The following is a 19,274-nucleotide window of genomic DNA, read 5'->3' as shown; positions in this document are numbered from 1 at the left end:
ATGGGACATGTCAGCTGCAAGGGGCAGGAGGAAGTCCCGGGTAGGTAGAGCAGGGGGAGTTCTTTTTGGCTGATCACTCCTTTAAGGCAAGACAGCACAACTTATGCGTAAGGCTACTAATCTATGTGAAGTCCTCTAAGTGCACAAACAACCCCTACCTGAGATTCCTGAGCTGACACAGGTGAAGAGATCAAATTACACTAGTGATTAGCAACAGATGGGGGGGGGGGGGGGGTAGGGTTATACTGGCTAAACTCTCTAAATACATACAGGATCAATTTCTCTCTGTTTTCCTTCTGTCCTGTGCAAGAGTTCAGGTCCACTTTAAGCTGACCTACCCTGCACCCAACATTAGCTTCTGAAGCCTATAACCACAAGAACAGTGGTCGGATGAGTACAATAAAGTCATGAAATGATGACAGCAGATTCATGATGAAACGTATGCTGAGAGATGTACAGGCAATGCAGTCATTAGTACATATTACAAATTTAAAAAAATATAAATCATTATATCGTAGTACACATAAAAAAAATATAAATCATTATATCTTAGTTCAAAATTTAAAAAAATATATAAATCATTATATCTTAAATACAAAACTTCATCCATATAACTTTCCCAGTTTCCATTCCATGCAAACGTAATCGGTAACCGTAATTACACATAATAGCATCATTTAAGCGTAATTTCCTTTGCAAACCTTTTTACGCATAGAATATTTTAATAATAGAAGCACGAGTGCAGTATACTGGCTGGTGAATTTTTTTTGCCGTGTTTGAATGGCTTTTTTGCATTGACTATTTAACTAATAGTTGCACATGTGCAGAACGAATACATGCAAGTATTTTTACGTATTGAATGCAAATTATGCATAACTGCATAATTACAGGCCTAATTACAATTCACAAACGTAGTATGCTGTAGGTTGCATAATCGAAATTACGCATTGCGCAATTGCAAAAATGTATGCAAGATTTTGTGTAATTGAAATTGACCAATTACGAGCACCACTACAGTTGGACTTTTATGATACATTGGTAGTAAATAATACTGTTAAATCTGCCAGAAGAATTAACAATACTGTGGCCCATCTCTTTGGTATCTCATGAGCTGCACTGGATCTCGGAGGTCGAATGTATAATGATGCCCTTGCCAAGTTAGAGGGTTCCGACACTTGCTTGACTTTGTCTATTGCAACCATGGCAAAATAAAGAACTGAGCCATTGCTAATGGTGATATTCTGCGGAGTAAAGTAGAACTGCTCCAGGGTGCCAGCCGGCTGTGGTATGACATACGTGATATCCACAACTGTGCCATTTTCAAAGTTGTCTAACAGTTCCTCTCTGCTCAGACTCATTCGCAAATCATATCTGGAGGCTGAAAATAAGAACATTATAACTTCACAAACGCACTTCAGCTAATAAACATTAGTTGCTGATTGGTTACCATAATTAAAATGTCACATTTCAAGGCTTTGTAGTATCATCTGATTAACAACATGAAGCCCAGCTCCAGGTAAACTAAGGCCTCGTTCACATTAGGTGCGCTGAGAAACGTGTAAAAGCGCATGTTAAAAAACGCATGCGCTTGTGCATGCTTTAGTGCGCGCTTCAGTGCATTGCGCTGCGCTTTTTTAAAGCCCATTTTTCTTATTGTAGCAGTTGTCAATAAAGCTTTGTTTTCATATGTAAATGTATTTATTTTTCCAATTAGGGGTAAAAAACACGTGCACTTCTACATGCTTGTACTCGCTTCTATGCGCTAAAAAAGCACACCCATTCACTTGCATTGATGTGCGCTTTACAGCTCAGCGCACAGAAATGCATGCAACACGGCGTTTTTGTAATGCTGCTCAGCGCATAGATGTGAACCAGCTACATTTAATTTCATGGGAAAATCAATACCTTGCAGAATGCATAGGTCAATGCGCTGTGAAAAGCGCACAGAATGATATCCTAACATACCACCACCACCAGTTCCCGTTGTCCCCAAGTTTAACCATATCACCCACATCGGAGGCTCCCGTTTATGGTTACATCGCAGGGGTCATCCTCTGTGCTACTCTTGTCAACAAGACCCTAACCAGGTTATATGTTATGTGCTATCTTCCCGAGAATTTATATTTTCTTAATGCGATTCCAAGTTATGCATGTAATTGAACGCTCTGTACAAACCAGTGCACACTTCCGTGACGCCCTGCTCTATCCAGATTGCTTGCTCCCACTTTATTGGCCAGTCGTCACACGGGGACACACTCCTGAGACATTCCAACAGTGAATTAGTCTTTATAGCTAATTTTGTAAAAATTTTGGGACTACCTTAATTAGTTATTACTTGAAATGAACGAATTTGGAGTCTTCTAGGAAGGAAGTTTATTGAAGTTAAAAAACGTACATCCTGGTCATAATTGAATTTAATTAAACAGGGGAACACTGCACTGTGTGTGGGTATATGGAGGGAGTGTGAGGGTCCGGATGCGATGGGAGGCAGTCATACATAGAGTGAGTTCTCTCCTCTTACAAACTTATAATTCCTCAATATATTATAACCTTATATATTAGCCGAGTTTTCCTACCAATTCTATAATCATATCGGTGTTGGTCTATCTGGCTGTCCTCCGATCATCTTCGAGATATGCTTACACTCCCCTTTTGCTGTTGCCGTTGGCGCCATGCTCACTTTCGTAAATGCAGTTAAGGTTTCTTCTCATATTAACCTATATGCGGGACATGCTGCGGATGGTGACAGCAACCTTTGTTCATCTCCTTCATTCCTCATGCTTATCCTAATTATTTCATATTAATACGGTGAGATATACTCACCCTTTGTGATATCCATACTGGGGGGATAGCTTAAATTGGACTGGTGTCTTATTCTGTTTCCTGTTCCCATACTGGGGTCGGGTCTGCGTGGTGCTCGGGTGGGTATCCTCCCGGAGTTACCACCTAGCCCATATAATTATTGCACTAATGCTTTTAGGGTGGTGACTCGTGGAGGGTGCACATACGGGCATCTTGTTGACGTCTAGGTGGCTACACTCTACCTTGGTCGCCTTTAATGGCTTAAGGCTCTTTTCCACTATGAAATGATTCCGATCGCGATCGCAATCGCGTTTCAATTTCCACCAAGCGATTGCGATTGAGCTACTATACTCATTATAGTCCAGCTCAATCGCATACAAAACGCGGCAGGACAACGATTGCGCTTCGACCAAAATCGCATCGCAATCGGATCGCACTAATGGAAATTGCTGCTGCAGTTTCCATTAGTTTAATGTACCTTGCGATTTGCGATCAGAAGCAAATCGCGATCGCATTTCATAGTGGAAAAGAGCCCTCAGTTCTGCATTCTTTACATCTGATATCTATTTAACCACTTGAGGACCGTGGGCTTTACCCCCCTTAAGGACCAGACCCTTTTTTTCCATTCAGACCACTGCAGCTTCCACGGTTTATTGCTTGCTCATACAACCTACCACCTAAATGAATTTTGGCTCCTTTTCTTGTCACTAATAAAGCTTTCTTTTGGTGCTATTTGATTGCTGCTGCGATTTTTACTTTTTATTATATTCATCAAAAAAGACATGAATTTTGTAAAAAAAATGATTTTTTTAACTTTCTGTGCTGACATTTTTCAAATAAAGTAAAATTTCTGTATACATGCAGCACGAAAAATGTGGACAAACATGTTTTTAATAAAAAAAAAACCCCATTCAGCCTATATTGATTGGTTTGGGTAAAAGTTATAGCGTTTACAATCTATGGTGCAAAAAATGATTTTTCCCATTTTGAAGCATCTATGACTTTTCTGACCACCTGTCATGTTTCATGAGGGGCTAGAATTCCAGGATAGTATAAATACCCCCCAAATGACCCCATTTTGGAAAGAAGACATCCCAAAGTATTCACGGAGAGGCATGGTGAGTTCATAGAAGATTTTATTTTTTGTCACAAGTTAGCGGAAAATGACACTTTGTGACAAAAAAAAGAAAAAAAAAAGTTTCCATTTCTGCTAACTTGCGACAAAAAAAAAAAAAATTAAATCTGCCACGGACTCACTATGCTCCTCTCGGAATACCTTGAAGTGTCTACTTTCCAAAATGGGGTAATTTGGGGGGTGTGTTTACTGTCCTGGCATTTTGGGGGGTGCCTAATTGTAAGCACCCCTGTAAAGCCTAAACGTGCTCATTGGACTTTGGGCCCCTTAGCGCAGTTAGGCTGCAAAAAAGTGCCACACATGTGGTATTGCCGTACTCAGGAGAAGTAGTATAATGTGTTTTGGGGTGTATTTTTACACATACCCATGCTGGGTGGGAGAAATATCTCTGTAAATGACAATTGTTTGATTTTTTTTACACACAATTGTCCATTAGGGGCCCAACGTCCTATTCACAGGTCATTTTGAGGCATTTGTTTTCTAGACTACTCCTCACCGTTTAGGGCCCCTAAAATGCCAGGGCAGCATCTGATGGGTAACAGTGACAGGTGGTGATAGGGGGTGATTGATGGGTGATTGATGGGTAATTAGTGGGTGTTTAGGGTAGAGAACAGATGTAAACACTGCACTTGGGAGGTGATCTGATGTCGGATCTGCGGGTGATCTATTGGTGTGGGTGGGTGATCAGATTGCCCGCAAGGGGCAGGTTAGGGGCTGATTGATGGGTGGCAGTGACAGGGGGTGATTGATGGGTGGCAGTGACAGGGGGTGATTGATGGGTGATTGACAGGTGATTGACAGGTGATCAGTGGGTTATTACAGGGAAGAACAGATGTAAATATTGCACTGGCTAATTGATAAGGGGGGGTCTGAGGGCAATCTGAGCGTGTAGGCGGGTGATTGGATGCCCGCAAGGGGCAGATTAGGGTCTGATCTGATGGGTAACAGTGACAGGTGGTGATAGGGGGTGATTGATGGGTGATTGATGGGTAATTAGTGGGTGTTTAGGGTAGAGAACAGATGTAAACACTGCACTTGGGAGGTGATCTGACGTCGGATCTGCGGGCGATCTATTGGTGTGGCAAAGAAATGAACAGCGCTACTTAAAAACAGATGAATGCTTACCTGCAAAAAAGTGCAGACCCCACTCATGGGATACAAATACACAATGAGCACACATACAACCTGTCTACCACTTGGAGGATGTTAGTTTCCACTAACAGCTTGCAATGCAATTTGTTAGATACTCGTCCCTCCCACTGTCGAAGAAGTCTTTCCTCCATGGGAGGGGACCTAACACTAACTAAAACCTACCTATGCATATGCATAGCCTGGGCGCGCTACCAGTAAAATTAAGAATTGCGCAGAAAAAGTGGGATCAGCGCATCACCAGGCCGCCTCTGAATGGCCTCAGCTCAGAGATGCGCTGAGCCCCCCCAGGAACTGCAAACGCACCTTGAACCCAAACAGAGGCTCTGCATATACACCAAAGAAAAACTAACAAGTGGGAGCAGCTGACCAGAATTAAATCAAACATAGCAAAGAAATGAACAGCGCTACTTAAAAACAGATGAATGCTTACCTGCAAAAAAGTGCAGACCCCACTCATGGGATACAAATACACAAAGACTTCTTCGACAGTGGGAGGGACGAGTACCTAACAAATTGCATTGCAAGCTGTTAGTGGAAACTAACATCCTCCAAGTGGTAGGCAGGTTGTATGTGTGCTCATTGTGTATTTGTATCCCATGAGTGGGGTCTGCACTTTTTTGCAGGTAAGCATTCATCTGTTTTTAAGTAGCGCTGTTCATTTCTTTGCTATGTTTGATTTAATTCTGGTCAGCTGCTCCCACTTGTTAGTTTTTCTTTGGTGTATATGCAGAGCCTCTGTTTGGGTTCAAGGTGCGTTTGCAGTTCCTGGGGGGGCTCAGCGCATCTCTGAGCTGAGGCCATTCAGAGGCGGCCTGGTGATGCGCTGATCCCACTTTTTCTGCGCAATTCTTAATTTTACTGGTAGCGCACCCAGGCTATGCATATGCATAGGTAGGTTTTAGTTAGTGTTAGGTCCCCTCCCATGGAGGAAAGACTTCTTCGACAGTGGGAGGGACGAGTACCTAACAAATTGCATTGCAAGCTGTTAGTGGAAACTAACATCCTCCAAGTGGTAGACAGGTTGTATGTGTGCTCATTGTGTATTTGTATCCCATGAGTGGGGTCTGCACTTTTTTGCAGGTAAGCATTCATCTGTTTTTAAGTAGCGCTGTTCATTTCTTTGCTATGTTTGATTTAATTCTGGTCAGCTGCTCCCACTTGTTAGTTTTTCTTTGGTGTATATGCAGAGCCTCTGTTTGGGTTCAAGGTGCGTTTGCAGTTCCTGGGGGGGCTCAGCGCATCTCTGAGCTGAGGCCATTCAGAGGCGGCCTGGTGATGCGCTGATCCCACTTTTTCTGCGCAATTCTTAATTTTACTGGTAGCGCGCCCAGGTTATGCATATGCAGCATATGCATAACCTGGGCGCGCTACCAGTAAAATTAAGAATTGCGCAGAAAAAGTGGGATCAGCGCATCACCAGGCCGCCTCTGAATGGCCTCAGCTCAGAGATGCGCTGAGCCCCCCCAGGAACTGCAAACGCACCTTGAACCCAAACAGAGGCTCTGCATATACACCAAAGAAAAACTAACAAGTGGGAGCAGCTGACCAGAATTAAATCAAACATAGCAAAGAAATGAACAGCGCTACTTAAAAACAGATGAATTCTTACCTGCAAAAAAGTGCAGACCCCACTCATGGGATACAAATACACAATGAGCACACATACAACCTGTCTACCACTTGGAGGATGTTAGTTTCCACTAACAGCTTGCAATGCAATTTGCTAGGTACTCGTCCCTCCCACTGTCGAAGAAGTCTTTCCTCCATGGGAGGGGACCTAACACTAACTAAAACCTACCTATGCATATGCATAGCCTGGGCGCGCTACCAGTAAAATTAAGAATTGCGCAGAAAAAGTGGGATCAGCGCATCACCAGGCCGCCTCTGAATGGCCTCAGCTCAGAGATGCGCTGAGCCCCCCCAGGAACTGCAAACGCACCTTGAACCCAAACAGAGGCTCTGCATATACACCAAAGAAAAACTAACAAGTGGGAGCAGCTGACCAGAATTAAATCAAACATAACAAAGAAATGAACAGCGCTACTTAAAAACAGATGAATGCTTACCTGCAAAAAAGTGCAGACCCCACTCATGGGATACACATACACAATGAGCACACATACAACCTGTCTACCACTTGGAGGATGTTAGTTTCCACTAACAACTTGCAATGCAATTTGTTAGGTACTTGTCCCTCCCACTGTCGAAGAAGTCTTTCTTCCATGGGAGGGGACCTAACACTAACTAAAACCTACCTATGCATATGCATAGCCTGGGCGCGCTACCAGTAAAATTAAGAATTGCGCAGAAAAAGTGGGATCAGCGCATCACCAGGCCGCCTCTGAATGGCCTCAGCTCAGAGATGCGCTGAGCCCCCCCAGGAACTGCAAACGCACCTTGAACCCAAACAGAGGCTCTGCATATACACCAAAGAAAAACTAACAAGTGGGAGCAGCTGACCAGAATTAAATCAAACATAGCAAAGAAATGAACAGCGCTACTTAAAAACAGATGAATGCTTACCTGCAAAAAAGTGCAGACCCCACTCATGGGATACAAATACACAAAGACTTCTTCGACAGTGGGAGGGACAAGTACCTAACAAATTGCATTGCAAGTTGTTAGTGGAAACTAACATCCTCCAAGTGGTAGACAGGTTGTATGTGTGCTCATTGTGTATGTGTATCCCATGAGTGGGGTCTGCACTTTTTTGCAGGTAAGCATTCATCTGTTTTTAAGTAGCGCTGTTCATTTCTTTGTTATGTTTGATTTAATTCTGGTCAGCTGCTCCCACTTGTTAGTTTTTCTTTGGTGTATATGCAGAGCCTCTGTTTGGGTTCAAGGTGCGTTTGCAGTTCCTGGGGGGGCTCAGCGCATCTCTGAGCTGAGGCCATTCAGAGGCGGCCTGGTGATGCGCTGATCCCACTTTTTCTGCGCAATTCTTAATTTTACTGGTAGCGCGCCCAGGCTATGCATATGCATAGGTAGGTTTTAGTTAGTGTTAGGTCCCCTCCCATGGAGGAAAGACTTCTTCGACAGTGGGAGGGACGAGTACCTAGCAAATTGCATTGCAAGCTGTTAGTGGAAACTAACATCCTCCAAGTGGTAGACAGGTTGTATGTGTGCTCATTGTGTATTTGTATCCCATGAGTGGGGTCTGCACTTTTTTGCAGGTAAGAATTCATCTGTTTTTAAGTAGCGCTGTTCATTTCTTTGCTATGTTTGATTTAATTCTGGTCAGCTGCTCCCACTTGTTAGTTTTTCTTTGGTGTATATGCAGAGCCTCTGTTTGGGTTCAAGGTGCGTTTGCAGTTCCTGGGGGGGCTCAGCGCATCTCTGAGCTGAGGCCATTCAGAGGCGGCCTGGTGATGCGCTGATCCCACTTTTTCTGCGCAATTCTTAATTTTACTGGTAGCGCGCCCAGGTTATGCATATGCTGCATATGCATAACCTGGGCGCGCTACCAGTAAAATTAAGAATTGCGCAGAAAAAGTGGGATCAGCGCATCACCAGGCCGCCTCTGAATGGCCTCAGCTCAGAGATGCGCTGAGCCCCCCCAGGAACTGCAAACGCACCTTGAACCCAAACAGAGGCTCTGCATATACACCAAAGAAAAACTAACAAGTGGGAGCAGCTGACCAGAATTAAATCAAACATAGCAAAGAAATGAACAGCGCTACTTAAAAACAGATGAATGCTTACCTGCAAAAAAGTGCAGACCCCACTCATGGGATACAAATACACAATGAGCACACATACAACCTGTCTACCACTTGGAGGATGTTAGTTTCCACTAACAGCTTGCAATGCAATTTGCTAGGTACTCGTCCCTCCCACTGTCGAAGAAGTCTTTCCTCCATGGGAGGGGACCTAACACTAACTAAAACCTACCTATGCATATGCATAGCCTGGGCGCGCTACCAGTAAAATTAAGAATTGCGCAGAAAAAGTGGGATCAGCGCATCACCAGGCCGCCTCTGAATGGCCTCAGCTCAGAGATGCGCTGAGCCCCAACAGGAACTGCAAACGCACCTTGAACCCAAACAGAGGCTCTGCATATACACCAAAGAAAAACTAACAAGTGGGAGCAGCTGACCAGAATTAAATCAAACATAGCAAAGAAATGAACAGCGCTACTTAAAAACAGATGAATGCTTACCTGCAAAAAAGTGCAGACCCCACTCATGGGATACAAATACACAAAGACTTCTTCAACAGTGGGAGGGACGAGTACCTAACAAATTGCATTGCAAGCTGTTAGTGGAAACTAACATCCTCCAAGTGGTAGGCAGGTTGTATGTGTGCTCATTGTGTATTTGTATCCCATGAGTGGGGTCTGCACTTTTTTTGCAGGTAAGCATTCATCTGTTTTTAAGTAGCGCTGTTCATTTCTTTGCTATGTTTGATTTAATTCTGGTCAGCTGCTCCCACTTGTTAGTTTTTCTTTGGTGTATATGCAGAGCCTCTGTTTGGGTTCAAGGTGTGTTTGCAGTTCCTGGAGGGGGCTCAGCGCATCTCTGAGCTGAGGCCATTCAGAGGCGGCCTGGTGATGCGCTGATCCCACTTTTTCTGCGCAGATCTATTGGTGTGGGTGGGTGATCAGATTGCCCGCAAGGGGCAGGTTAGGGGCTGATTGATGGGTGGCAGTGACAGGGGGTGATTGATGGGTGATTGACAGGTGATTGACAGGTGATCAGGGGGATAGATGCATACAGTACACAGGGGGGGGGGGGTCTGGGGAGAATCTGAGGGGTGGGGGGGGGGGGTGATCAGGAGGGAGCAGGGGGCAGTTTAGGGCATAAAAAAAATAGCGTTGACAGATAGTGACAGGGAGTGATTGATGGGTGATTAGGGGGGTGATTGGGTGCAAACAGTGGTCTAGGGGGTGGGCAGGGGGGGGGGTCTGAGGAATGCTGTGGGCGATCAGGGGGCAGGGGGGGGGGAATCAGTGAGCTTGGGTGCAGACTAGGGCAGCTGCAGCCTGCCCTGGTGGTTCCTCGGACACTGGGACCACCAGGGCAGGAGGCAGCCTGTATAATACACTTTGTATACATTACAAAGTGTATTATACACTTTGTAACTGCTGGCGGGTTACAGCGCGAGGGGGGCGGAGCCAGTCCCCGGCAGAGGATCGCGTCACGAATGACGTGATCGCTCCGCCCATGCCCTTACAAGTAGAGTTGAGCCAAAATTTTCGTAATTTCGCATTACCATAATTACGCACGCGAAATTTGCGATTACGATGCGAAATTACGGTAGCGTAATTGCCATTAAAATCGTAATTGAAAATACCGTAAGCGTAATTTTCAACGCGTAATTTCGCGTTTCGTTCATGCCGTAATTTCGCATTAAACCATACCGTAATTTTGCGTTAAACCGTAACGCTCCGTATAATATAAAAAAGCTGCCGACTTTAAGGGTTAATAGCAAAGCCCCCTTAAATGCTAAGCGCCTCAAATTTTGAGAATATATTAAGGAGATCAGAAAGAATAAGAGGAAAACATTTTTTGCAAAAAGACCTTATAGTTTTTGAGAAAATCGATTTTTAAGTTTCAAGGGCAAAAATGTCTTTTAAATGCGGAAAATGTCAGGTTTTTTTGCACAGGTAACAATAGTGTATTATTTTCATAGATTCCCCCAAGTGGGAATAGTTTTACTTACTTCGTTCTGAGTGTGGGAAATATAAAAAAAAAACGACGTGGGGTCCCCCCTGCCAGACCTCTTTAACCCCTTGTCCCCATGCAGGCTGGGATAGCCAGAATGCGGAGCACCGGCCGCGTGGGGCTCCGCACCCTGACTATACCAGCCCGCATGGTCCATGGATTGGGGGGTCTCGGAAGGGGAGGGGCAGCCAAGCTTTCCCCTCCCCCTCCGAGCCCTTGTCCAATCCCGATGGGCGGTGGAGGCCGCAATTTCCTGGGGGGGGGGGTTCATGGTGGAATCTGGGAGTCCCCTTTAAAAAGGGGTCCCCCAGATGCCCACCCCCCCTCCCAGGAGAAATGAGTATAGAAGTACTTGTACCCCTTACCCATTTCCTTTAAGAGTTACAAGTAAATAAACACACAAACACTTAGAAAAAGTATTTTAATTGAACAAAAAACATAACCACGAAAAAAGTCCTTTAATATTCTTAATTAACCATTAATACTTACCTGTCTCTTTAAATAAATGATCCCTCGCAATATCCTCGGAAATGTTCTATCAGTTACAATGTAACAAAGTTATTACAATGTAACAACTTTGTTACATTGTAACTACGCCGCACCCGACGTCACTCGCCGGGCTGGGCATCTGGGGGACCCCTTTTTAAAGGGGACTCCCAGATTCCACCATGAACCCCCCCCCCCAGGAAATCGCGGCCTCCACCTCCACCGCCCATCGGAGGTGGAGAAGAGCCCCTTGTCCTTGGATTGGACAAGGGCTCGGAGGGGGAGGGGAAAGCTTGGCTGCCCCTCCCCTTCCGAGACCCCCCAATCCATGGACCATGCGGGCTGGTATAGTCAGGGTGCGGAGCCCCACGCGGCCGGTGCTCCGCATTCTGGCTATCCCAGCCTGCATGGGGGACAAGGGGTTAAAGAGGTCTGGGAGGGGGGGCCCCACGTCGTTTTTTTTTATATTTCCCACACTCAGAACGAAGTAAGTAAAACTCTTCCCACTTGGGGGAATCTATGAAAATAATACACTATTGTTACCTGTGCAAAAAAAACTGACATTTTCCGCATTTAAAAGACATTTTTGCCCTTGAAACTTAAAAATCGATTTTCTCAAAAACTATAAGGTCTTTTTGAAAAAAAAAAATGTCCTCTTATTCCCACTGATCCCCTTAATATACCCTGGGAATTTGGTGTTCCTAAACTTTAAGCAGGCTTTGCTATTAACCGTTAAAATCGGCGGGTTTTTAAATGTATACATTTGTCCTTTGAAACTTTAACATCGATTTTCTCAAAAACTATAAGGTCTTTTTGCAAAATTTTTTTTCCTCTTATTCCTTCTGATCTCCTTAATATATTCTCCAAATTTGAGGCTCTTAGCATTCAAGGGGGCTTTGCTATTAACCCGTAAAGTCGGCGGCTACCTAACATTGATCCATGCGTCAACTTTTCCGCTTGGGAGCATGGCCATACGCATTACTTTTGTAATACCCACTGTAATGCGAAAATTACGCGAAAATTACGCTTACGTGAAATTTCGCGAAATCCTTCTTCATTACGATTATGTACTTACGACCATAATCGTAATTACACTAATTACGCGAAATTTCGCGAAATCGTAATTACGTCATTACGCTCATCTCTACGTACAAGGACCGCCGCCATTTGTACATGCAGCAGTCCTTTCGGGGTCCACTTCCCGGCCGCCATATGTACATGCGGCGGTCAGAAAGTGGTTAAGATTAGTTGGTTTAGTAATATTTGCATGTTTAATGCGGAGGCTGCAGCTTTCCATGTTTTTTATTGCTTAAAGAACACTATATCTGTTTGACCACATTTACACAGTTGTAACCAGTCATTACAGATATTGGGTGTCTTCTATACCCCCGCACAGTGTACGTGTTATTTAAATATACACTGAATACTTTTCCCACTGTTAAAGTAAGTGCTGATTAGTTAAATCACACTTACGTTGGGAGTATTTTTCTTTTCCTGCTGTGTTAAATATTCCACATATTTTTCATTTTGGTCACACTCAAAGAACACTGCATTTGATGCAGTACTGGATCCTCCAACTCTGAGTATTTTTTCTTTCTTTCTCTTTTCTTCTACTTCTCCCCTCTCCTTTACTATCTTTCTACATAAACTCATCTCTATCTCATCTCTCTTCAACATCATATATAGGTCATACTTTAATTACCCCTCAGACATCTGGAGAGCATACTCATCTGTATAAAATGACTGAAGCTACCAACACATTTCAGACACAATTAATGTGGAAATGTCTTTCAATTAATGTGAATGGCTTGAACATCCACACTAAAAGAACAATGGGATTTGACTTTCTTAAAAAAGAAAAAGCTCATTTTGCTTTCCTCCAGGAAACCCATCTTAGAACGAATCATGTAACCTCTAGATTTGACAGACATTATCCACTAGCTATACACGCTACTTCTCAAACAACCAAATCCAAGGGTGTGTCTATTTTTATTCACAAGAATGTTCCTTTTCTAATGGAAGAGGTTGAGAGAGATCCAGAAGGAAGGTTCTTGTTTGTGAGAGGAAAGCTAAACAACTGGACTTTCACTCTAGCGACAGTCTACGCTCTCCAAACAAGCAACAGCCTTCTTTTATTGCATCAACTCTCACTCATCTTTCCTATTTTACATCAGGCATTCTGATTCTAGGAAGCGATTTCAATATCCCTCTACAACCATTGACTGACTGTTCTAATGGCTCTTCCACACTATCATACAAAGCACTAAAATTCATTAGGTCCAGCTTGAAAAGTTTGACACTTATGGACCCTTGGCGAATTTCGCATCCTCAAGAAAAAGACTATACTTTCTTCTCACCTATCCACCAAAAATATTCATGTATCGATGACTACTTTGTATCACAAAGAGATTTGACACTCATACGTAACTCCTCTATTGGCACTAAGACAATTTTGGGTCATTCTCCTATCTCCCTGATTGTAAGCCTCCCTGAGAAAATAAGTAAATCCTGGTGTTGGAGACTTAACCCTCAACTTCTAGCCGATAAAGGCAGAGTAGCTACTATATCAACAGCTTTAGACAATTATTTCCATGACCACGTGAATACTGATACACCCACCCTTACAATTTGGGAGGCACACGGTGGCGGTGGCGTAGTGGCTCTCGCCTTGCAGTGCTGGGTCCCCGGTTCGAATCCCAGCCAGGGCACCATCTGCAAGGAGTTTGTATGTTCTCCCCGTGTCTGCGTGGGTTTCCTCTGGGTACTCCGGTTTCCTCCCACATCCCAAAAACATACAGATAAGTTAATTTTCCCACCCTTAAATTGGCCCTAGACTACAGTACTTACACTACATAATACAAACATAGACATATGATAATAGTAGGGATTAGATTGTGAGCTCCGTTAAAGGGACAGTTAGTGACAAGACAATATATATATATACTGTTCAGCGCTGCCTAAGATGTCGGCGCTATATAAATACAAAATAATAATAATAATAATAATAAAATCAGTTATCAGGGGACGTCTCATACAGTTGGGAGCCAAATGAAAACGGGAAAAGGAGGAAGGCATAATCAAACTTTCAGAAGAGGTCTGCAGCCTGGAGAAGCTTCATAAGCATTCTCTTGCTGCTCAAGCTCTAGAAACCTTTGACCGAATGCAGATCCAGACTAAACTCCCTATTATCCATTGAGGCCAAACAGAAAATTCTGTCTGGGAAGAAAATTTTCTATGAATTGGGAAATAAGAGTGGTAAATACTTAGCGAAGGCACTACGTCAAAAAATGATGCAATCTCATATCCCTACCATTATTGATTCCAAACAAACCAAACTAGCTAAATCCGAGGAAATAGTAGAGGAGTTTTGCAGATTCTATAAAACATTATATAATCTGCAGGATACACACCCAGAGAAAAGACCCCACTAATCCAGATCCAATAAAAGTACAGAGTACCTAACTAAATTCTCTTTGCCCTTAAACATCTCTCAAGATGAACTGAAGGACCTTGAAGCCCCAATATCCACTGATGAGTTTTTAGTGGCGGTTAAAAATCTGAAACCAGGCAAAGCACCTGAGCCTGATGGTTTCAGCTCTCAGTACTACAAATCGTTTGCCAAAGTGCTGGCCCCAGCCTTTACCTCAGCTTTAAACTCAATTACTCCAGATACTATCCCTTCTCCCCAATTTTTAGAAGCTCACATAACAGTGATCCCTAAACCTGGGAAGGATGCCAAGCTCTGTTCAAACTATAGGCCCATCTCCCTCCTCCATCTAGAAGACAAAATATTTGCTAAGATCCTTGCAAACAGACTTCTCCCCTATACCCCGGATCACATTAAGATAGACCAATCCGACTTCGTGCCTGGAAGGGAAACCAGAGATAATGTGATGAGGGCAGTTGGGGTCATGGCTCTAGCCAAAAAACACAAGCATAAAGCTTTTTTTTCTACAGATGCTCAAAAGGCATTTGACAGGGTGGCATGGGACTTTTCCCGCGCCACCTGTCACGCCTGGGTCTGGGTCCTAACCTTCTAAACTGGATAAACTTGTTATACTCTAACCCTTCAGCCAAAGTAAAGGCCAATGGCTTGCTTTCTGACAAATTCATCATTACTAATGGTACTCGCCAAGGGTGTCCCCTCTCTCCCCTGCTCTATGTAATCACTCTAGAACCATTTCTTAACGCTGTAAGATCTGATCCCTCAATTAGAGGGATACAAACAAAGTCCTCCAAACACGTAGTGGCTGCCTTTGCCCATGATTTATTAATTTTTCTCCAGGACCCACTAACATCCATTCCCAACCTAATGAAGCAGTTTGAAAAATTTGGATTTCTCTCCAACCTTAAAATACATTTTCATAAGTCAAGAGCCCTAAATATCTCTCTAGACGCAAGAACAGTCAACCAATGCCAATCTACTTTTGCATTTTCTTGGTCAAGTTAATCACTACACTACTTAGGTATAGATATTCCTCACAACTTAAATAGCATCTTTGAAAGTAATTTTATACCTCTAAGTAAACAACTGAAATCAGATCTGACATTTTGGGGCACCCAAAAAAATGGTTTGGTAGGATAGCCTCTGTCAAGATGACTCTGCTTCCAAGATTCTGATACGTTAGCCAATGCCTTCCAATCACCCTACCACCATCCTATATCAAAGACCTTCAATCCGCCATCAACAAATTTGTTTGGGGTGGGAAACCTCCAAGAACCAAACAATCAACCTTGATACTCCCTAAAGAATTGGGAGGTATGGTGCTCCCTGATTTACATACATATCATCTGGCCTCCCAACTAAGCAGAGCCATAGAATGGTCAAATTCTACATCCCCCAAGCAATGGGCACAAGTCGAGGGAGAAAATTCTGATATTTCAACTTCTAGCTTGGGATGGGCAGATTTCCCAACCGCAATGAGGAAACAATGGGAGAACCTCCTGATTGAAGCTACAACTAAAAGCATACATAAATTCTTACCATTCAAGGGCTTGGCATCCTTCCCCGGTAGACTCACTCCTCTTTCCAACAATCTCGCTTTCCTCCCAGCACAGGATATCCCCTTTTCTTCAAAATTGGCCCAACGACAGCTGTCCTAGACTCCAAGATCTTGTTAGAAACGGTACAGTCAAATCTTTGACTGAACTCAACACTCTGAGAGATGATTGTCAATTATCTCAGTGGCAATACTTACAAATTCGACACTTCATACAAACTATCCTCAGCAAAGTGACTTGGTCTACACCATTATCCCCATTTGAACGATTAGTATGTAGCAAAGGCCCCTATAAGCATCTAATATCTCAACTATATCAATTACTGCTCTCAAGCCCACAACCCAGCAAGTCGAGATTCCAGGTGGAATGGGAAAATGATCTAAAAATACAATATACCTCTGATCAATGGCAAAAACACCTTTCCCTCAATCACAAGGGTTCTATAAGAGTCAATGTACAGGAATTTAGTTACAAGATTATAACCAGATGGTATAGAACACCAAAGCTACTACACAGAATCTTCCCTTCAGTCTCTGATATGTGTTGGAGATGTAACCAATTGGAGGGTTCACTCTTACACATCTTTTGGAAATGTCCAAATATTCAGAAATATTGGACACAGATTCATCAATTAATTGAAAGCATAACATGGAAGGAGGTTGTCTTCGCGCCGGCCTCGTTTCTCTTCCAGGATACCCCAGACTCGACCAAATCCTACAAAGTCTCTTGAAATCCACTTAATCAACGCAGCTAGAGTTCTTATTCATGTTTTTTGGAAAAAAAACAGAAATGCCTACTATCAAAGACTGGATTAAAAGAGTGGAGTCTGTGGAGTCTATGGAGAGAATTATTGCTTGCGCTACAGACAAAATAGAGCGTTTCAACTATACATGGGCTCTTTGGAGTGAATTCCAAGTTTCTGAAAAATATAAACTTCTTATGGGATAATACGCACAATCCTTGAACCAATTTTCCGCTATCTCTCATCCCTAAGAATTTAAAAGCCTTCTACAACATACCCCCAGCTGCTATTAAATATTGGCTCAATCTCTTTATCTTACTTCACCCTCTCTTTTGTCTTTCTCTGTCTACTTCTCTTCTTTATACTCTACTTCAACTGATGGCCATTCCACCAGAATCCTTCACTCTTCTTTCTCATACCCAGAGTTTGACGAACTTAAAGATGTGACCATGTCATATTACTCTTCTGAGTCTTCATGAAACTCATGCAACTATTTTGTTTACATGCTGTTTAATGCAAATACCTCAAATATAATCTTAAACACCTATGATTTTGCTCACGCGTCATAACAGATTGTTGCTAAATTCAGCTGTACAGTGGTATTTATGTATGCTCATATTTCCTAACAGCTTGTACTTAAGTTCTTTTTTCTTTTGGATCTATTTGCTAACGCTTATACAGTGGTGTGAAAAACTATTTGCCCCCTTCCTGATTTCTTATTCTTTTGCATGTTTGGCACACTTAAATGTTTCTGCTCATTAAAAACCGTTAACTATTAGTCAAAGATAACATAATTGAACACAAAATGCAGTTTTAAATGATGGTTTTTATTATTTATTGAGGAATAAAAACTCAAAACCTACATGGCCCTGTGTGAAAAAGTGATTGCCCCCCTTGTTAAAAAATAACTTAACTGTGGTTTATCACACCTGAGTTCAATTTCTGTAGTCACCCCCAGGCCTGATTACTGCCACACCTGTTTCAATCAAGAAATCACTTAAATAGGAGCTATCTGACACAGAGAAGTAGACCAAAAGCACCTCAAAAGCTAGACATCATGCCAAGATCCAAAGAAATTCAGGAACAAATGAGAACAAAAGTACTGTAATTGAGATCTATCAGTCTGGTAAAGGTTATAAAGCCATTTCTAGAGCTTTGGGACTCCAGTGAACCACAGTGAGAGCCATTATCTACAAATGGCAAAAACATGGAACAGTGATGAACCTTCCCAGGAGAGGCTGGCCGACCAAAATTACCCCAAGAGCGCAGAGAAAACTCATCCGAGAGGCCACAAAAGACCCCAGGACAACATCTAAAGAACTGCAGGCCTCACTTGCCTCAATTAAGGTCAGTGTTCACAACTCCACCATAAGAAAGAGACTGGGCAAAAACGGCCTGCATGGCAGATATCCAAGGCGCAAACCACTTTTAAGCAAAAAGAACATTAAGGCTCGTCTCAATTTTGCTAAAAAAAACATTTCAATGATTGCCAAGACTTGTGGGAAAATACCTTGTGGACCGCCGAGACAAAAGTTGAACTTTTTGGAAGGTGCGTGTCCTGTTAAATCTGTCGTAAAAGTAACACAGCATTTCAGCAAAAGAACATCATACCAACAGTAAAATATGGTGGTGGTAGTGTGATGGTCTGGGGTTGTTTTGCTGCTTCAGGACCTGGAAGGCTTGCTGTGATAGATGGAACCATGAATTCTACTGTCTACCAAAAAATCCTGAAGGAGAATGTCCGGACATCTGTTCGTCAACTCAAGCTGAAGCGATCTTGGGTGCTGCAGCAGGACAATGACCCAAAAGACACCAGCAAATCCACCTCTGAATGGCTGAAGAAAACCAAAATGAAGACTTTGGAGTGGCCTAGTCAAAGCCCTGACCTGAATCCTATTGAGATGTTGTGGCATGGCCTTAAAAAGGCAGTTCATGCTAGAAAACCCTCAAATAACAATTCTGCAAAGATGAGTGGGCCAAAATTCCTCCAGAACGCTGTAAAAGACTTGTTGCAAGTTATCGCAAATAGAGTTGGGCCGAACCTCCGATTTTAGATTCGCGAACCTGGTTCGCGAACTTCCGCGGAAGGTTCGGTTCGCGTTAAAGTTCGCGAACCGCAATAGACTTCAATGGGGATGCGAACTTTGAAAAAAAAAATTAATTATGCTGGCCACAAAAGTGATGGAAAAGATGTTTCAAGGGGTCTAACACCTGGAGGGGGGCATGGCGGAGTGGGATACATGCCAAAAGTCCCGGGGAAAAATCTGGATTTGACGCAAAGCAGCGTTTTAAG

At 43.1% G+C, this 19,274-nt stretch overlaps 1 protein-coding gene across 1 annotated transcript in view; it reads right to left on the bottom strand.

The window, feature by feature from the left end:
• Window positions 1-608: 608 nt before the first annotated feature.
• LOC137522068 (calcium-activated chloride channel regulator 1-like) overlaps window positions 609-19,274 on the bottom strand; it is a 157,113-nt gene continuing 138,447 nt past the window's right edge. The window contains exon 14 of the mRNA XM_068242093.1: window positions 609-1,378. Within this exon, the coding sequence (XP_068098194.1) occupies window positions 1,026-1,378 (353 nt within the window). The 3' untranslated portion in view covers window positions 609-1,025. The remainder of the gene's footprint in view (window positions 1,379-19,274) is intronic.

Source organism: Hyperolius riggenbachi, chromosome 6, assembly GCF_040937935.1.
Source record: "Hyperolius riggenbachi isolate aHypRig1 chromosome 6, aHypRig1.pri, whole genome shotgun sequence".
Taxonomy (NCBI): Eukaryota; Metazoa; Chordata; class Amphibia; order Anura; family Hyperoliidae; genus Hyperolius; species Hyperolius riggenbachi.
This window is presented reverse-complemented; position numbering and strand designations above follow the sequence as displayed.